The sequence below is a fragment of the Malus domestica genome, chromosome 04 (genome assembly GCF_042453785.1).
Source record: "Malus domestica chromosome 04, GDT2T_hap1".
Taxonomy (NCBI): domain Eukaryota; kingdom Viridiplantae; phylum Streptophyta; class Magnoliopsida; order Rosales; family Rosaceae; genus Malus; species Malus domestica.
In genome coordinates, this window is record NC_091664.1 from 9,544,428 (window position 1) to 9,565,196 (window position 20,769).

At 39.3% G+C, this 20,769-nt stretch overlaps 1 protein-coding gene across 1 annotated transcript; it reads right to left on the minus strand.

Moving 5' to 3' along the window:
- Positions 1–14,279: 14,279 nt before the first annotated feature.
- On the minus strand, positions 14,280–16,196 carry LOC103415037 (subtilisin-like protease 3). Its single transcript, XM_070820147.1, has one exon. The coding sequence runs from the start codon at positions 16,194–16,196 to the stop codon at positions 14,280–14,282; it is 1,917 nt and encodes a 638-aa protein (XP_070676248.1).
- Between the last annotated feature and the right edge of the window lie 4,573 nt (positions 16,197–20,769).

The window sequence follows — 20,769 nt, forward strand, 5'->3', positions numbered from 1 at the left end:
AATGAAAGGGAGGAAGAGGAGAGTTTCTGGAGAGAAAGGGGAGAGGCTCGGCCAAGGGGAGAAGGAGAGAGAAATGAGGTGACGAATGAGGAACCAGAGAAAGGAGGGAAATGAGGGAGAAGAAAAAGGAGGGGAACGGGCCGGGTTCCGTTGACCCGCACGATGACCCGGTTCCCTTAGTGTTTTCTGCCCAAATTTCCAGCTTTCTTCAACCTCCCATCATCATCAAGCCTCACCATAACATCCTAGCAGCTAATTGTAACCAAAATTGACGAGTTTTAGTCCCAATATTGGAGAAAACCCACCCACGGGCCGGGGTGATTCTTGGCTTCAAATCACCATTTGTGAAACAATTTCCTTAGATTGGTACCACCAATAAACCTTCCATCAACCCAGAAACAAAGCCCAATCAACCTTGGAAACGTCGGAGCTTGTATGGAGACGAATCAAGAACCTCCCACTTCAAGGGTGCCGACGGGTTTTAACGAAATTGAACCTCTTCCCGGCCTAATTGGCCTTGGTCACAGGCAATGATGGTTCGTGATGTCCCGATATGCGTGCTAGAGAGTCGTAGCATGTACCTCAGGTAAGTGGGTCTTTTCCTTTTTATCGTATATTATATATATATATATATATATATATATGAAAATTCCACAACGTTTATAAATTGCTTATTGCGTATAATTACTATGAATGCTTCGAAATACTAATGTGAACTACGAATGGCTTGATCCTTGTTTAGGGTACGTAGGCAGTCTAACGAGACGTTAGATGCAACCATACAATAATTGAAACAAAAACCTTGTTTGGGAATTGAGCAATGTGAAGGAAATTGGTGAAAATATGAGATTTAACCTTATGTTTTTAGTGATTGGATGTTGGTCATAAATCAATGTGGAAGGAATCAAGAAATTGAAATATGGAAACGTAAGTAATGATAGTTAATTAAACTAGTGTTTAGTTGGACTTATCCCCGATAATTATTCCTGAAAATAAATAATTCGGGAGTAAGGCATTATAGTTATTCATTTTTATGCCACATTATATATATATATATATATATATGTATATAATTGGAAATGCTATAATGTGGTTGAGTATCAGATTTCATTGTGGTTTATCTATAAGTATATTACCTGCACATAATTATTATGAACGATTTGAAGTGCAAAGGTGAACGCAGAACACCCAGGTAAGTTCAGGTGAGTTTATACTATTAGTTGAAATGATGGGGTTATGGTATGACTACATGTATGTTTAGGGAACTCCGACCTTGTCGCATAGGCTGCAATGATAGGCAACTCCGACACTGTCATACAGGTTGCCTATGAATTGTATATGTGACAATAGATACAGTTAAAGCTCATAAACCTGCACCCCGGTGTTAGTGCTCCCGCCCGTGGCCAGGGCACAGTCCTTCACGTGATGTTCACCTCCCACACCTTACACTCACCTTGGATCCAAGGTAAGTGCACAGTCCTATCGTACAGACCACTATAGATGGTTCCGACTCGTAGGTGATCTGCGATTATTCGCACACTCTTCACGTGATCGTAGCACTTGAGTGTATTTATTTACACCAGTCCTGTCGTACAGACCACGTTAGGTGGTTCCGACTCGTGTGCATGTATACTTATTGAGTTATGGATAAGTCCTACAGGTCATTAGAGGTGACTCTGACTTATAAGCTAGCATATATGATGAGATATGTGATGAGCTAGCATATATGATGAAATATGTGATGAGCTAGCATATATGATGGGAAATGTGATGAGCTAGCATATATGATGAAATATGTGATAAGCTAGCATATATGATGAGATATGTGATGAGCTACCATATATGATGAGATATGTGATGAGCTAACATATATGATGAGATATGTGATGAGCTAGCATGTATGATGAGATATGTGATGAACTAGCATATATTATGTGATATGAGATGAGCTAGCATATATGATGTGATATGAGATGAGCTAGCATATATGATGAGATATGTGATGAGCTAGCATATATGATGAGATATGTGATGAGCTAGCATATATGATGAGATATGGATAAGTCGTACTGGTCACGTGAGGTGACTCCGGCTCGCATGTTGATGAGTTATTAATTCAACCGCACAGGCCACCATAGGTGGATCTAGCTAATATGCCATTTCATATTGATTTATTTCACCTGAGTACTTATTCTTATTGAGATATTTGACACGGTATAACTGTGAGAGTATTATTTTGGTTATGGTATTGATTTATAGTTACTCCTGTTATTTTTTAGGAATTTATACAGGTATTACGGTGAGGGGCTATTGCTCTTGGTAGTTGGAATTGGTTTAAAAAGTTTTGTTTCACTCACTCACCTTTTCTATTTTTGTCCCCCTTCAGGTTCTAGCAGCAGAGTTCCGTATTGATGAGGATTTGTGGCACTTTTCGGTACAGATGTTTTCTTGTGATGGTATGATATTTGTCTCACCTTACTGCACTATACCTATGCTCTGTATCACGCGTGAAATGGGTCCAGATACGCTCACCACGGCCTCGTGTACTTAGGGGCTTTTAGGTTTTAATTTACTCACATTTTATACATTATGACACTTTATGGCTTTATCACCTTCCAGGGGTCGGCCATCATAGCTTAATTCGGAGTCCTAGTGGACATCTCGGGTCGGGGTGTGTCAAATATCTTATCTCCTTTTACTACTATAAATAAAGGCACAATGTAGGAGGGATAACAACACACACACATTCCCCTACAATTCTACAAACACCTATTTTCTCTCTTTTACAACATGTTATCAGCACGCTGCTACTGCTGTGCTTAGGAATTTGACGTTGAAGAAATTTTTTGCATCAAACCAGTTCATCCGTATCATCACACAATCATGTTCTTTCAAAACAATGATTTTTATCTCGATATTTTTGCAGCCCTAATAGCATGAACATTCAGCATGATGCATGACCCAACTTTACACTTTACGAATTTTAGATTCTACATAAATTATGCATGCATCATAATCATAATTGTTGAATTATGTGAATTTGATATTTGCATGAATTGCATCAAATATATATGAACATGCATTAAACTATTGCATTGTATATGCATCAAATTGAATTAAATGAACATATTATTGTTTTGAATATGCATATAATTGAATTACATATGAATGAAAAAAAAAAGCAAATTTTTGCAATCAGGAAACCTAGGGTTCATTTGAACCCGTGCCATCACCCATCCCTGTCGATGGGCCCCTGAGCCAAAGAACACAACTGGAGCTTTTGCTCCTCGTCCAAAACCGTAACCTTGACACCCAAAAGGTGTCACCACCCCTCAGTCACCGTGTGATAGGAACATATTTTTGCGACTTAGTTAGCTTGTTCTTGTGCATTTATATTGTTATTTTTAGTTAATTATGTATTTTAAGCTATTTTCGTGTGTTTGTAGGTCCTAATAACAAAGTTGGCAAGAAAGTGCATTTTGGAGCAATTTTGGGCCAAGATTGGATAGTGCAAGCATGGAGACATGAGCATGAACGTTTTTGAAGATTAGAAGGCTAGAAATCAGCATGTGTGTGTGCAAGTGTGTTGACCTACAACCACAAACATCATAGCTGCCATGTGATGGCAGAAATTGTGTTGGTTGCTAGCTGAAACAAAGGGGAGCACGACACATGGAAGAAAGATGGACAACACACACATGCAAAGAGGTGCATGCACATGGAGACATGAGGATGCACGGAGAGAAAGGAGCATGGCAGCATACACATGGGAGAGAAATGAGTATGGTAGCACACACATGGGAAAGAAAGCCACGAGATGGACAAAAAGTGGGTTGATTTATGGCTGAAATGATAAAGAGCATATGTGTGTGCAAGTGTAACAGCTTGTACATGTGGAAATGATGATTAGATGACAGCAAACGCACATGCAAAGAGGGAGGAATGCACAGACAGCTTGGAGGGCAGAAAATGGGTTGATTTGTGGCTGAAATGATGAAGAGCATGTGTGTGTGCAAGTGTAACAGCTTGTACATGTGGAAATGATGATTAGATGAGAGCACACCCACATGCAAAGGAAAGGAGAAACATGGGCAGAAAATGGGTGGATTGGTGGCTGAAATGATGAAGAACATATGTGTGCAAATGTAAAGGGAAACATGGACAGCCACATTCCCACATTCACAAACACAAGTCAGCCATTATTCACTCCCTTGCCGTGACCTACACCTATTCATCCAGCCATTCACCTATTACATCCACTCATTACCATAACACTCACCCACTACACCCATTACATCCACTCATTACCACAACACTCACCCACTACACCCATTACATCCACTCATTACCACAACACTCACCCACTACACCCATTACATCCACTCATTACCACAACATACACCACTACCACCTTCATTAGATGGTGGTCCTCTCCCTAGCCTATAAATACATCCACCCTTCACCATAACCAGATCTATCAAAAGACACTACATTCATATCTCACAACTCCATACACTTACACTTTCATTCCTTGGCCGTGAGCACCATCCATTCATCCATTCATTTCCCATATATCTCAAAACACAACTCCATACACTCCCTTCCCTTGGCTGAGACAATACAACCTTCATCCAAACACATCCATTCATCTTCACATCCATTCCTCCATACAAACAAACTTTTAAGCGCTCACCAACACCTTGTGCCGTAGCAAAGGAAGGGAAGGAAAGTGCTTGGACGTGCTTGCTCTCCAACTTGGATCGTTGGAGCGTTTAGGTGTTTTTTTTTTTTTTTTCAATGTCTAAATTTGTTTATCTTTGCTTTGTGAGTATTAGGAACTAAACCCCCCTTAGCTAGGGGGGAATTCGAAACCATGTTTATGCTTGCAATATGATTTGATTACTTTTAGTTGTGATTCATAAGTTGTGAATTCAATTTACTTATCCATTTGAATTAAAACTTATTTGTGTGTGTTGGTTGAGAGTGCACGCTTAATTTTCATGCATAAATCCGATGCTAGGATATAAGGGAGTTTCACCTAATCATTATGAACTTATATTCATAAGTAGTGAAGGTTGCTCGTCACAACCGTGTTAAGTAAATTCTTGGCATAAGTTTCATGCAATTCATAGTTACAAGTGTTTCGTCAATGCTTATGATTTTCATAGAACTTAATGATTCTTGCTTGTATCTCTATTATGCAATTCATGTAGGGAACTTGTGGGAAATGCTTTGGGTTGTTATATGCAATCATCCAATTCAATGAAATTAGGAAAATCTGAGGGTTAATTAGTGCATTTCACAGTTAATTTGGGGCGTTGAGAATTCGTAGTTTATTGAAAAGCAACTGGAAATTGTTTTGTTTGCAAGTGTGTCATGTGTGGAGAAGAACCTCCTAGCTAGCCTTACATCCATTCAATTTACTCAAATTCGTGCAGATTTCATTAGTTCTTTAATTTACTTGTTTTGTTTTCAAATTCGTCAAAACCAAAACCCCCTTTACCTTGTTGAGTCATATTAGTTAGAAACTGGTGTAGTTTGTGTTTTTAAGTGTTTCGAACCAAGTTAAAACCAAAATTCGTCCAAAAGTGTGTTTAGAGTCCAAATCGGCCTAGTTTGTTTTTTAGGCAGATTTGAGCGTTTTTAGTTTGTTTTGAATCTTTTGAGTTTGTTTTGAGTTTTTTGAGTCTAGTTTAGTGTTTTTAACTTTGTTTATATGTTTTTAAGTCAGTTTAGAGGTTATTAGCAAGCCCTCCTAATCCTCGGTCCAGAACGATCCCTACTTACATTTTTTACTACAATTGATACTAGAGGGTTTAATTTGTGTGTTAAGTTAATTCGCATCACCGTGCTGCACGGCCTGTAACCTTGCCTAGCCACTTCGGCTACCTCCTTGACGACCTGAAGATCATCCATGGTGTCCTATGGTTGAAGATTCCCTCGAATCTCATTGGATTTCTTGAAATTCTGATTTTAATTTCTAGTGTTTTGGTTGAATCATTGAGATTTCCCAATCTTTGATTCGTAATTATGATAAAAAAAACACCCATCAAGGGTGCCCTGAGTTTCCCTTGTCCAAGAATTAGCTACTTGCAATGGCGGCACCGACCACCTTCTTCGGCGACACTCCCTAGCTTTACTAGGACTTCTTGGTTCAACCCAACCCTAGTTTGGGCTTGGCATGATCTCGGGCAAGACAAAAGAGGTTTTTTTTTCTTTCACTAGGCTTGTTATTCCTAGCCAACCTGTCCCCAAACTACTCCAGCCCATAGATGGCATCCTACTCCAGCCCGCTGAGCTTTGGAGCTTCCCTGGCTTGATGGAAAAAAAAAAAGAAAAAAAAAACAACAAATTTTTCTTGGGCTCACTTGAAGCGGCCCGTAAAAATGTTTTTGTTTTTTTTCTTGGACTTGCCTGCAGCCCCACCTGAGACACCCTAGCCCACTTTTAGGCCTAGGTCACACGGCACCATGTTATTAAGCCACCTCGTGGGCTTATATTTTTTTCTATTGGGCCCTGTGTTTTATTCGCCTAATTATTTTAGGCCCAATGGGTTTTATATTTTGTCACCCACACTTTAATTTGGCTTGAAGTCCAAATAATTAAATTCAATTATAATTGTAAACCTAAAGTTCTATTTTGCATATTCTTGTCGCATATATATATTTGTGTTTGCCTGCAGGAATATATAAACCTAAAGTTCATAATTATTTTGAAACCTAAAGTTTCATATATACATACCTTGTTTGAAAACTTGAAGTTTTTCATTTAAAAACATCACCCATGAAAACCCGTAGTTTTTCATGCAAGATTAAACCAAAACATGTCTATTAGAACCTGTATGTTCTACTCCTATGTGAATGGATTGATTTTTTCTCCATTACACTAACCACATCTTGTCCATCTATTTTATGATGGGAACATGTCGAATTTGAACAAACTCGACTTCACCGCTTTAGAGGTCTCAAGAAGGAACTACCTCAAATGGGTTCAAGATGTGAAGCTCTACCTCACTGCAAAGAATTTGCGTTCTGCTATTGAACAAGCAACGGACAAGCCTGTTGGTGAAGCTGAAAAAGTCACTGCTATGATCTTCATCCGAAGACATATCTATGACACTTTGCAAACTGAATATCTTGCTGAAGAGGATCCACGTGCACTATAGGTCACTTTAGCTGATCGTTTTGATCACCAAAAGGACATATTTTTGCTTGAAACAAGACACGACTGGCAGCACTTGTGCTTCCAAGACTTTAAGTCTGTGAATGAATATAATTATGAACTTTGTCGAATCCGATCACTTCTTAAGTTTTGTAACCAAACTTTGACTGAAGAGGATCTCATGGAGAAGACCTATTCGACCTTCCCTGTTTCTATTATTATCCTGCGGCAACAATATAGAGCTAAGAAGTTCACTAAGTTCTCAGATTTGATCTTTGTTTTATTTTTTGTTGAAAAGCTGAACCAGCTGTTGATGAAGAATCATTAAGCTCGATCTACTGGGTCGACTGTTATGCCTGAAACACATTATAGCACTAACCAAAGCCCAAAATGCCAAAAAAGGCATGGTAGGGGCGGCCATAAGCTATCCCACCAAGGCCGAAGCACCCAAACCTCACTCCTAAGTCCCCGAACTTCAAGAATAAGGGAAAAGCACCTGAAACCATGGACGCGGATATGTGCTATCGCTGTGGTTCAAAGGACCATTGGTCCTGTGTTTTCTGAGCTCTTAAGAAGGTTATAGATGAATATCATTCTCGTCGTAAGAAGTGTGAATCAAACTTCATGCAAGTGGACGAATCCGAGACTACAAAGATGGAGGTTTCTGACTTTCAAGAGGATACCACCCCTATGGAAGATTAGAATCTTAGACATAAACTTATTTTTTAGTTGAAATAAGACAATTGGGGCTGAGTTCCACCAAATGGCCGAACCCCCCTTTTTTTGGTTGATTTTTGAACAATTTTCCTTTATGCTTGGATTATTTGTTGGTGATTTGTTTTTGGATATTAAGTTTTAATTAATTACCATCCTTGAATAAATGAAATTATTTTGAATTGATATTTGTTTTTAAAACTTTTATGCATGTGACCGATTCAAATTAATTTTTCATTCTAGGTATGACTAGTGGGAAAGTTAGTTGTCTGGCAGATAGTGTAACCATGCACACTGTTTTACGTGAACACATCTATTTCACTAACTTCATACCTAAGAATGCACCTCTGACAATTCTTTCAGGCCCATCCAACCTAATAGAAGGATACGGTAAGGCCCTTATAATGTTGTCCAAAGGTACAATCTTGACCATTTAAGAGGCACTCTATTCTCCACGTTTCGGAAGAATGTTGTTGAGTTTCAAGGACATTAAACATAATAATTACCATGCTGAAACCCACTTAGAAAACAAAGTTGATTTTCTGTGCATAACTTCCTACGAATATGGCCAGAAGCGTATTTTAAAGAAGATGAAGCGTATCCTGAGTGGTCTATATACTATGACCATACGCCCCGTTGAATGCCACTATATGGCCGGCTCTACTACTGGGACCGCGCATGAAATTACACTTTGGCATGATCGTTTGGGACATCTTGGACGAATAGCAGTCTGCCGTATCCTCAAATCTTCACACGGGCATCCACTAACCAGAAGTTTAGGTTCGATCCAAGGAATCGCATGTCAAAAATGTTCGATGGGAAAGCTTATTACTAAGCTTTCTTATGACAAGATTCGTTCGAATCCTCCAATTTTTCTACAACGGATTCAGGGGGACATTTATGGATCAATTCACCCTCCCTGCGGACAATTTAGATACTTTATGGTTCTGGTTGACGCTTCCATACGTTGGTCACACGTGTGTTTGTTGTCCACAAGGAACATTGTATTCTCTAAACTGTTGGCTCAGGTTATCAAGCTCAGGGCTCACTACTCTGATTATCCGATCACATCTATTTGATTGGATAATGCTGGAGAATTCACATCTAAAACTTTTGATGACTATTGCATGTTGGTTGGGGTTGAAGTTGAACATTGTGTACCCCATGTTCACACCTAGAAAGGCCTGACAGAGGCTTTCATAAAGCGTTTACAAATGATTGCTCGATCGTTGGTCATATGTACCAAGCTCTCGATCGCTGCTTGGGGCCATTCAATATTGCACGCAACAAAATTGGTCAGCATGAGGCCTATTACGTCACAACCATTTAGTGCCATTTAGTTGGTTACCGGATACGAACTCAACATATCGCATCTGTGCGTTTTTGGTTGTGCGGTATATGTGTCGATCTCGCCACCTTTACATACAAAAATAGAGCCTCAGCGAAGGATGAGAATCTATGTCGGATATGATTCTTCTTCGATTATTCGTTACTTAGAACCTTTGACATGCGATCTGTTTACCGTTCGTTCTGAGGATTGTCACTTATATGAGATAATATTCCCGTCATTAGGAGGAGATAAGAACGTCAACATTCCTGAAGAACGACGCGAATTATTATGGACGACTCCCACTCTGTTTCATTTAGATCCCTGCATCACTCAATCTGAAACTGAAGTGCAGCGCATATTAGATCTCCAGAGCATAGGTTAGAGTATGCCAGATGCTTTCACGGATCTAGCGTATGTGACAAGATCACATATTCCAGCTGCGAATACGCTTGCAAAGATGGATGTTCCAAATGTACGACGGATTTCCCTCCTGGATGCCCGGGATGCCAATTTTGGTGATCCAAGTACATTAGTGGCTAGCCAATCATCTGCCCCTACACAAAAGCTTGGCAGACCCCTTGGTTCAAAGGATTCACACCCCTGAAAGAGGAAAACCATGACACAAGGTCCTGAAGAGCCTACTGTGAATTCGACTATCGCTTACTCATTCTACCTAACTCATAAGGAAATTCTAGATTATGGAAGCGTCCTTGAAGAGATGAATCATTCTCCTGAGAATCGTGAGATTTCGGTCTATTATGCTAGCTTAGATGATGTGTGGCATAGAAATGAGATGATTGTCGATGATGCATTAACATTTGCAGTAGCTACTGAGATCATGTTGAGCGATGACATTGAACCGCGTTTCTTTGATGAATGCCGATGTAGAACTGATTGGTCAAACTGGAAACAAGCAATCCAAGTCAAACTCGATTCGCTTGTGAAAAGTAAGGTGTTTGGACTTGTAGCTCCTACTCCTCCACATGTGAAGCTCGTTGACTACAAGTGGGTTTTTGTTCAGAAGCATAATGAGAAGAACAAAATTGTGCGTTACAAAGCTCATCTTGTTGCACAAGGCTTCTCACAACGCCCCAGGATTGACTATGACGAAACTTACTCACCCGTTATGGATGTGATTACTTTTCGCTACCTTATCAGTTTGGTAGTTTCCGAAAAACTAGATATGCAGCTAATGGACGTAGTAACAGCGTATCTCTATGGAGATCTTGATACGAAAATTTATATGAAAGTTCTCGAAAGACTAACATTGACTGGTTCAAATATTTCCAAACCCCGGAACACGCTCTCAATTTGGCTAAGGCGTTTACTCTACGGTTTTAAACAATCCGAAAAAATATGGTATAACCGTCTAAGTCAGTATTTGACTAGTCAGGGATATGTGAACAAAGAACTATGCCCTGGTGTGTTCATTAAGAAGTCACATTCCAGATTTGCGATTGTTGCAGTATAACCTCATCGAAACTCCTGAAAAGCTCGCGAGAACTGCCGCGTACCTGAAGTCAGAATTTGTGATGAAAGATCTAGGTAAGACTCGATACTATCTCGGTCTTGAGATAGAGCATTGTTAGGATGGAATTCTAGTACATCAATCGAACTACACCAAGAAGGCGTTGCACCATTTTAATGAAGATAAAGTGAAGCCTTCGAGTATTCATATGGTCGTTTGATCGCTAGATGCAAAACGAGATCCCTTCCATCCAAAGGAGGATGATGAAGAGATTTTGGAGCCTAAAGTTCCTTATCTAAGTGCAATAGGTGCTTTATTGTACTTAACTAAATGCATTAGACCCGACATCTCCTTTGTTGTTAATCTTTTGGGGCAAGATGCAGTAGTGCACCTACATGCAGACACTGGACTGGCGTAAAAGACATCTTCCGTTACCTTAAGGGTACTATGGATTTGGGCTTGTTCTATCCCTATGAATCCTTGAATGATGCCGCACCCTATGGTCCTCGAGTTGATTCTCGCCTTGTTGGTTATGCTGACGCAAGATACTTGTCTGATCCGCACAAGGCACGTTCTCAAACGGGTTATATCTTTACCGTTGAAGGCACCACAATCTCTTGAAGGTCAACTAAACAGACCTTAGTTGCCACTTCATCTAACCATGTTGAAATTCTCGCTTTACATGAAGCAACTCGAGAATGCTTTTGGTAGAGAACAGTAATGGGCCATATTCGAAACTCCTACGATCTTTATCCTGCCGTTGAGGTCCCGACAATGATATTTGAAGACAATGATGCATGCATTGAACAATTCAAGAAAGGTTACATCAAATGAGACAACACCAAGCACATTGTGCCGAAGTTTTTCTTTTCGCATCAACAACAAGAGCATCAAAAGATTGAAGTCACGCAAATCCATTCACAAGACAATCTGGCCGACCTCTTCACCAAATCACTGCCGAAGGCGATGTTTCAGAAGCTTGTTCATGGAATTGGTATGCCTAAACTTTTTGAGTTGTAACTTTGCTATTTCTCTTTGGAACTATGTCAAACTCAGGAGGAGTATCCTGAAGATACCTGCTTGATCTTAATGTACTTTTTTTTCCTACAATTAGGAGCATTTTTCCTACTGGATTTTTGCTACCTAACTAGGTTTTAACGAGGCACCAAGTTTGGGCTGGTCATATCCCTGATGACATCCCGTAGATGTTTCTTTTAACTTTGCATTTCCCACACATTTTTCCTTAGACTATGGATTTTGTCCCTCCTCGGGTTTTTGCCATAGCCTTAGGGTTTTTTTAGTGAGACTTACTACTTATGCAAGTTCCTGCCTTATTGAGAATAAGTGTTGTTCCTTAGAATCAGTGCCGATGAGTCGAATTCCTCAACTTCTGCATGATGCTAAATCTACCTTGAGTATTTACATACTCAAGGGGGAGTGTTGTAAACATTCCTAGTTTAAGTGTGATTGTCTAAATCCTAGATTTGATTTGATTCTAGTTATCCTTTCCTATTGAATCTTGTATTCCTTAGGGAAGAAGGAATATCTTCTCTCCTTTTACTACAATAAATAAAGGCACAATGTAGGAGGGATAACAACACACACATTCCCCTACAATTCTACAAACACCTCTTTTCTCTCTTCTCCTTGCCGCCGACCCTCTCTCTCCTTGTCAGATAAAATAGACGACAGCAAATTTTAAATAAAGAAGGTTATTTTTTTCCCACATCTCCCACTTCAAACCCCTCCAGGGTGGGGGGAAAGAAAACTTCCACGCCTAATTTTATTTCCGTTTTTTTAAATTTTTGATAGGAGCATATTTATGCAACTTTGTTATCTTATTTCCTTCCATTTACTTAGTTAATTTCCATTTGTTTTGGTAATTTAAGTTATTTTTGTATTATTTTAGGTCTAGTTGGTAAAGATGACAATAAATAGCCAAATGGAGCAATTTGGAGCAGTTTTGGACTTGGATTGGATAACATGCATGGATAGCATATGGGCAGGATGGTTTTGGTGTTTAATTGGTGCTAGATATGTGCAAAAATCTGGAGAAATTAAAGTTGAGGCTTGGAAGACAAGGAGTTACACAAGAAAGAGGAATCCTAGTTGGGGAGGAACATTATCTTATCCTATCCTATCTTATCTTATCTTATTCTATCTTATCCAACATAATCTTATCTTTTATTCTATCTTATCCAACATAATCTTATCTTATCTTATCTCCAGCTGCAAGAAGGAATCGTAATCACATTCCAACACTTTCTACCTGATTTTTAGAGTCCTAAAATAATTCAAAATGCCAAAACCCTTTCCCTCCTGGATTCATCCGTTTCCCCCTATATATATGAAATTCCTGCAGCGATTTAGGGGGTGCCATGCCTACCATTCATCCATTGAAGTTGCTAGAATTTTCAGAGTTCTTTCTATCTTTGTTTTAAGTTTCAATGTTTATTTTAGATTGCTTTTTAGTTATGATGAACATGTGTAACTAAGTTTCTCTTTAGCTAGAGGTGAATTTGAAGCCATGATCATATGTTTTATATACATTGATTACATCCAGTTATTGTTTCATAAAACATGAATGTGAGTTACTTATCTGCTTTATTGAAAACTTATTCTTGTATGTTTATTAAGGGTGCACACTTAGTTTGCATGCAGGGATTTGATACTAGAATATACGGGAATTTCACCCAATCGTTATGAACTTATATTTGCAAGTAGTAAAAGTCAGTAGTCATGATTGAGTTAAGTAAATATTTGCAAGTAGTAAAAGTCAGTAGTCATGATAGAATATAGGGCTAACTCACTGTGGTTTGGCCGGAAAACGGCTCAAAAGTGGCTGTCTTGGTCTCGAGTTAGCCACTTTCGAGCCATTTTCTGGCAAAAACACGGCTAGTTAGCAGTAAAAAAAGGTACCATTCTCTTAGGCTCGTCGAGAAGTATGATTTTTGTTTTTGAATCACTTGATTTCGTTGAGTATTGAAGAAGTTATGAACGTTTAAAGTTAACCCAGTTTCCGGTGAGTTTTCAAGTTTTAACTCGGACCAGTCAGCTTTGAGGCTATTTTCTGGCCATCTCTGGCAACCATTGGGCTTTGAAATAGGTATAATCTTATTCTACACTTTCCTATCTTCATTTTGATATATTATGGGTTGAAATTGGTTAAGAAACGATTGAGTTACGAAGCTTTGAAAATTGCCCAAACTTCTGGCTAAGAGCTCCGGGATACTTAATGAAGTTTTTAATGGAAGGACCAAAATGATGGATGGTGGACAATCTCAGGGATCACTTTTATCGATTTGCAATCTCAGGGACCAAAGTGATGAGTTATGCAAATCTCAGGGACCATTTTGGCGATTTACCCTTTTTTTTTCTTTAACAAAGTGACATAAATATCTTCATAACAAATAATAGACAAAATTAATTACACACGAATGTGCGGCCATACGACCAGTAGTAATAATAATAAGAAGAACAACAACAACAACCACGGATAAACGCCATGTTTTATTTCATAATGCATTATGGATGAACATTTGTTTTAATTGGACGAGGCACGTTCTTTTTTTAGGATGACTGCTGATAGCATCTAAAGCAACAATCTTAATCTTGCGGGGTGTCAAAGATGACAGCTATAGGGGTAGTAACATTATGCTTATCAGAAAACCATCTCAAGTATCCTTGACCGTATGGAACGCCATCCTTCCCAGCACCATCTTCTGCGATAAATTCGACATGGTATGTAATCTCCTGGTTAACCTCTGTGAATGTAAGCACCTGAGGATTCACACTCATTCCCATTTGATGTGGTACTAAAAGATCCAAGTTGTAAGTTGACGTAGCGGGGCCGACGTTCTTCGCAGTCCGTGTATAATACTGAGACTGAGTCTGGTTCGGGCCTGCTTTAATAGAAAATGAAGGGTAATTGAGCTGTGCTTCTAGTATGACCCCGACTTCAGAGCATTTCACTGTTTGTTGTGTGATGATCTTTATTGCTGTCTCATTGTAATTCAATCCACACAAGTAAGGAAAGTAATCCTCAGGTTTTATGTCGAAGATAAGCCCCGGATCATTTGCCTTTGCAGGGTTGACATGGCCTCCACCAATTGCGAAAACATCCGCGGGTGTAAGATCTTGATCCACGATCGGTGTGCCTGCAAGATTTAGTACATCAGCGGTTGTCATGATGGCAGATTTGATTGCAGCTGGAGACCAGTCAGGGTGTGATTTCTTGATCAAAGCTGCAATGCCACTTAGGTGAGGAGTTGCCATTGAGGTACCAGAAATTATGTTAAATGTTGCCTTAGGATTAGGAAGTGTGGCATTGTCTACTGATTCAGGCCATGCTGCTAGGATGTCAACGCCGGGTCCAATGATGTCAGGTTTCAGAATTCCGGGGCTTGAAAGGCTTGGTCCTCTTGACGAAAAGGAAGCTACCTTGGGAGCAAGTGCATCTCCGATTATACTGCCATAGGTGTTGAGCTTCTCATCTTGTGATTTTAGTATTCTGTCAGTGGTACTTGCTCCGACTGTGAAAATCCATGGCGCCTCATTTGATAAAGACTCATGATAGGGACCAGAATTTCCAGCTGCACAACTGAAAAATATTCCTTTTTTAATTGCTGCAAATGCACCGATTGCAATGACATCATTGTAGAAAGGAAGTGAGGGGCCTCCAAGTGAAAGGGAAAGCACGTCCAAGCCATCTTCAACAGCGGCATCAAGACCAGCTAAGATGTCGCCGTACCTACAACCAATCCCATAACAGACTTTGTACATTGCCAAGTGAGCATAAGGTGCCATGCCAACAGCCGTGCCATTGGCCTCTCCAAACACGCTAGCACCTTCCACAAAATTTCCAGCAGCGGTGCTAGAAGTGTGGGTGCCATGGCCAACGAGATCAAATGGATTTCCTGTAATATTCCCTTCTTCTGCACCAACGAAATTTTGTGCACCAATGAGCTTGTTGTTGCACACTGTTCCATTGAAGTCGCACTTGCCCTTCCATGTAGCTGGAGGCGGGGATACTCCTTCATCACTGAATGAAGGATGATCAGGTCCAATGCCTGTATCCAAGAGTCCTATTATCAAACCTTCACCGTAATTTGCTTGTTTCCATAGTCCGTATCCTTGGTGTAACCCCAAGAAGTCAGGACTATGAGTAGTTAGCAAAGGAACCGTTTTCTCGATATGAGCCGACAAAAACCCTTCTTTGTTTTCCATTGCTTTCACTTCCTCTGGTGTCAGTTTAGCTGCAAATCCAGTGACCACACTGCGGTAGGCATGAACGATCCTCTGCTGGTTTAAGTTTGATGTAGTTTCAGGCAAAAATGACTGATACCAACTATCTAAATTTGATTCTTCAGAAAATTTCGAGGAGGCCGGCTTTTCGAGAAAAACAATGTAAGTTTGGAGGCTATTTTTTTCCTCTTGTGCAACTGCCTTTGATAAGTAAAACATGATCAAAGTAAAACCAAGAAGATATATGACATGCGTTGGTGCACCTTTTTTGTTCTCCATCTTTTAATTTGGTTGAAAGAAGAACTTGGAAGTAAAAAAGATGTGTTAGTCTACCATTTAAGTACCTATTTATATTAGATAATTTTGATTAGTAGAGATAAAAATGTGCTGGACTTAGTAATACTTGCAGGTGGTGGCGATGGAGCTTATGTGACCGTTCTTGCATAGTGCGTTGCCAACTGGTTTATAATTCTTGTTAAAACCTTAAGGATCCATTCAATAATAATTTGTTAGATACAAACATAGTAACCTCGAACAGCGACAGCTGCAAAAATTCATTCTTGAGAAGTATTCTAGATGTTATAAATGTATTGTTTCCAAATATTAAATTCAAATCTGGTCAGTGACTCATACACCATCTTTATCCTGCTACATAACTTTGTGTATTTTTTGTCATCGAATTGAATAAATCATAAAAAAAATTAACAAAATTAAACAAAGGTATGTAGGAAGTGAAAAAGCGTATTTATATATTGAGTGTGTAATTACGTGTTTCATGGCACCATTTTCATCGTTTGCAAGGATTAAGCAATGAAATTGTATTAACTAAGCATATAAAGTGGCGTCACAGTCCACATAACCCTCTAAATTCGATGTACATATATTAAAAGTAGGAGAGAATATTTTTTTAGGAGACTAGAATAGGATAGAAATAAAGAAAAGTTTTTCTTTCTAATCCTATCATTTTGGGAGGGATGAAATTAGTAATTTACTTTTATACAATTTCATAGGTCAGGATGAGTCGGATCAACACCTAAACCGTAAGCTAACCCAACTAGTTAGGCCATTATTTTGAGAAGACCTTACTCCCACTCATCCAACCCAACTAGTTTTGGTTTGGGTTTGACGGGTTTGCGAGTTGAATATGGACTGAGTTTTGAAAATCTTGAGATTCTTAGAGCATAGGTCTTTTAGGCCATTTCCAACCAAAAAGTGCTAAACGTAGCCTCATCCAGAAATATAAAGGTCGTACCCAGTGCACAAGGCTCCCGCTTTACGCAGGGTCTGGGAGAGATGAATGTCGGCTAGCCTTACCCCCATTTATGGAGAGGCTGCTCCCAAGTCTCGAACCCGAGACCTATCGCTTATGGGCGAAGGCACTTGCCATCGCACAAAGTGCGACCTCTCTCATCCAGAAATATAGCTTGCAAAAAATTATTTTTACATAAACAGTGTCAGACCATACTCATATACTATTTCCAATCGAATGAGCTAAATATAGCCCACTCAATAATTTATTAGTATTAAGTTTATACTTTAAATTTATTTGTTAATTAATTAAACTACGTTGGATGGTTTCAAATCTAGTCGGTGAATTTGAATCAATTATTGCAACTGAAGAGTTGGGTCCCAAAAAAGAGACTGAGAGGGGAACTACAATTGGCCAGCCTGATGCCCATATGGCCAAATAATGGCCTGATAGATTCCAAAGAATTATAGCCGAGTCATCGGTTGGAGGTGAATTTCTGGACAAATTAGGCCATTTTTTGACTTTTGAACCTTAAGCCATCTCCATTGGAAATGGCCTTAGCTCCTCTTGTTTCTTTCTTTTCTGTGTAGGTATCCCTGTCGCACTTACCCACAATTGGCCCAGCATACAGGAACTCTTCCTTCCTGGCTCATGTCTATATAGGACCACCCTCTTAAATTGAAAACAAGTACATTTAGAAACAAACTATTGAAAATGAAAATCCTAAATAAAATGGTTGGAAAACAAGAAATGAAAAAAAAAAACGATGTGTGAAACAAAGTGAAAATTTGCATATGCTGTTAATGCTTGGTATGTATGGTATGGTATCAGTCGGGGAAACTAAAATGACTGATTTCGTCTAAATGATATTACAATTAATATAGGAAAGGATCTCCCAATTCTCCCTGGTGAAAGGTTTTTGTTCGTCATGATTTCCAATTAAAAAGCAAAAATTTACTTTCAGATATTCATTGGGTGATGCTTTTGTACTATAATTATCATCAAGGGAGGCTATTATTTTCCAGGCCGTAGAGAAATCATGAAAAATAATTTAAGAAAATCCTAAATAAAATCGTTGGAACCAAGAAATGAAAAAAAACAATGTGTGAAATGAAGAGAATATTACATCAGAAAAAAAGTTTCAATTTTTACTAATTTTTACCTAATTTTCAGTTTACTGCTATTATGATGCATATCATCTAACAATAAATTAGTCTTATACCTTTGTTTCTCTTTTCTTTGTTTTCATGAGAAATTAATTGTCATTAGCAGTGTTTGTACCATATTTAGGGTCTTTGTATTGAGACCTCGTATAAATACTCGGGGGACTCAAATCTAATTATGTAATAAATGAAGGGGCAAATATGTAATAAGTGAGGAGCCCTTATTCTATTAAAGGACTCCTCACTCTCCTCATTAGGGGAGGTCAAGGTTTAGGCCATGGGAAGAGAGAAAACATCTCAGAGAGGGCAAACACAGAAAATAGGCTAGAGAGCACACTGCCTCTAGCCTTCTTGTATATTCACAATTTAGAGTGAAACAATATCAACATCAGTGTGGACGTAGCCCAAACATTGGGGTGAACCACGATGCATCTTTGTGTTCTTGAGCGTTTGTGTGATTCACGACCGGATTTACATTGGTCCAAGATCCTCCGGATTTTGTGCATCACATTTGGTGCCGTCTGTGGGAAACGACACGAAAAGCTATGTCGTTTCTCTTTCATTTTTTCATCTCACCACCTTGAATCTGCAGAAACCCAAGAACCAAACACTTGCTCTGCCCGCTGGATTCTTCTTCAAAGTTCCTGCATCCTCCATTTGAAATCCAATTCTCGCGGTCGCAGAGGATTAGTGTAGGTTTCAGCGACGAGGCCGGCCGACGAGGTAGTGGTGGAGCCGTTGAATCAGATTTGCTGGGCTCAACCTGATGGTGAAGGAGCACAACCTGTTGACGGTGGATGAGCACAACTTGCTCAGCGTCGCCTACAAGAACGTCATCGGCTCGCTACGCATCCTCTGGTGCATAATCTCGTCGATCGAGCAGAAGGAGGAAGGCCGCTGCAACGAGGAGTACGTGGCATTTTTCAAGCAGTACATATCCAAGGTGGAGACCGAGCTTTCCGCCATTTGCGTCGAAATCCTGAAGCTCCTACAGTCGCACCTTATTCCTTCGGTTACCACCGAAGAGTCCAAGGTCTTCTACTTAAAGTACCTATGGGGCCCATTATAGAGAGGCAAAAATCTACCAGTCTGGAATAAGAACCAACTAAATCCCATATAAGACTATTCTTGGTCATCTTTATTACGTTACTGTCTCGTTCATCCTTTCCAAAAAAAAATGGCGCCACGTGTTGGCTAACCGAGTTCTCTCTCTCTCTCTCTCGCTCACGGGAACTGATAGGAGCATATTTATGCGACTTAGTGAGCTTGTTCTTGTGCATTTACGTTGTGTTTTCTTAGTTAAATTAGTCTTTTAAGCTATTTTCATGTGTTTTCAGGTTTTAAGGGCAAAGTATGCATGGAGCAAAATTGAGCTTGGAATGGATATCACATGCTTGGAACGAAAGGAATGGACGAGATTGAAGGAGTCCTAATTGAAGAAGGATTCCTAATCAACGGAGGAGTCCTAGTCAAAGATGGATTCCTAGAAGAATGAGGATTCCTACTCAAACAAGGTTTCCTACTTGAAGTAGAAAGTTAAGCCTAAAGTTTCTTATTTTGGGTCAACCTTTCCTAAACCTAGATGGCCTTAAGTTTAAGCAACATTGAAGGCTTCCTAAGCATTTTTGGACACAAAGAAAGGTTCTAGAACATTTTCCTATAAGTGTCTGAAGGATGTTTTTGTGAAAACATGTTCATTTAAGCAACATCATATAGCATGCAATTAACAATTAAAGGCGGAATCATGCTAGCATGAACTTAAAAACAAAACATTAACCAAGAAATTCAAAGCCTAGTAGATTGGTGAACCAAAACTCAACTCAAATCAAAGTGAGTTGAAATTTATACCTTTGTAGATTCCTCTTTGCATAAGCAAAGGCTAATCACCCAAAGAGAGGGCCTTCATTCCTTGCATCTAAAATCTATGGATTTGGATGGAAGAATAGGTTTCTCCAAGTTCCCAAAATTGAGAACCTCTAAGTCTCTTCACCAAGGAGAGATTGGAGAAGAAATGAGTGACCTTGGAGTAGTGGGATTGCAAGATGCACCCCCCAAGGTGGCCGGCCTCTTTAGAGAGAAATGGAGAGACAAGTTCTCACCAATTTTCTCCAAAAGAAAACCCTTTTTGAATTTTAGGCTATAAAGTCATATTTATACCTTTATTCATTTGAGTGGCAAACTTGTAAATAAGTCCAAGTTCACTACCCTTAGCATCATGGCCGGCCATTAGGATATTTTAGACTAATTGGGCCTTTGTGAATCATTATTCATTAAGTTGTCATACAACTTAAGTTAATGGGCTTGACGTTCGAAGCCCATTGGGCCTTAAGGTCCAAAACTATCCCGAGGTCTTTAACGAACTTATTCGTTTGATTAATTAACATATTAATTAATCCTTGCCATAAATAAATGATTAAACCATTTAATCATTCTTACTCAT

Excerpts from the sequence above, each read along its gene's own strand:
- LOC103415037 (XM_070820147.1), bottom strand. The coding sequence starts at position 16,196 with ATGGAGAACAAAAAAGGTGCACCAACGCATGTCATATATCTTCTTGGT.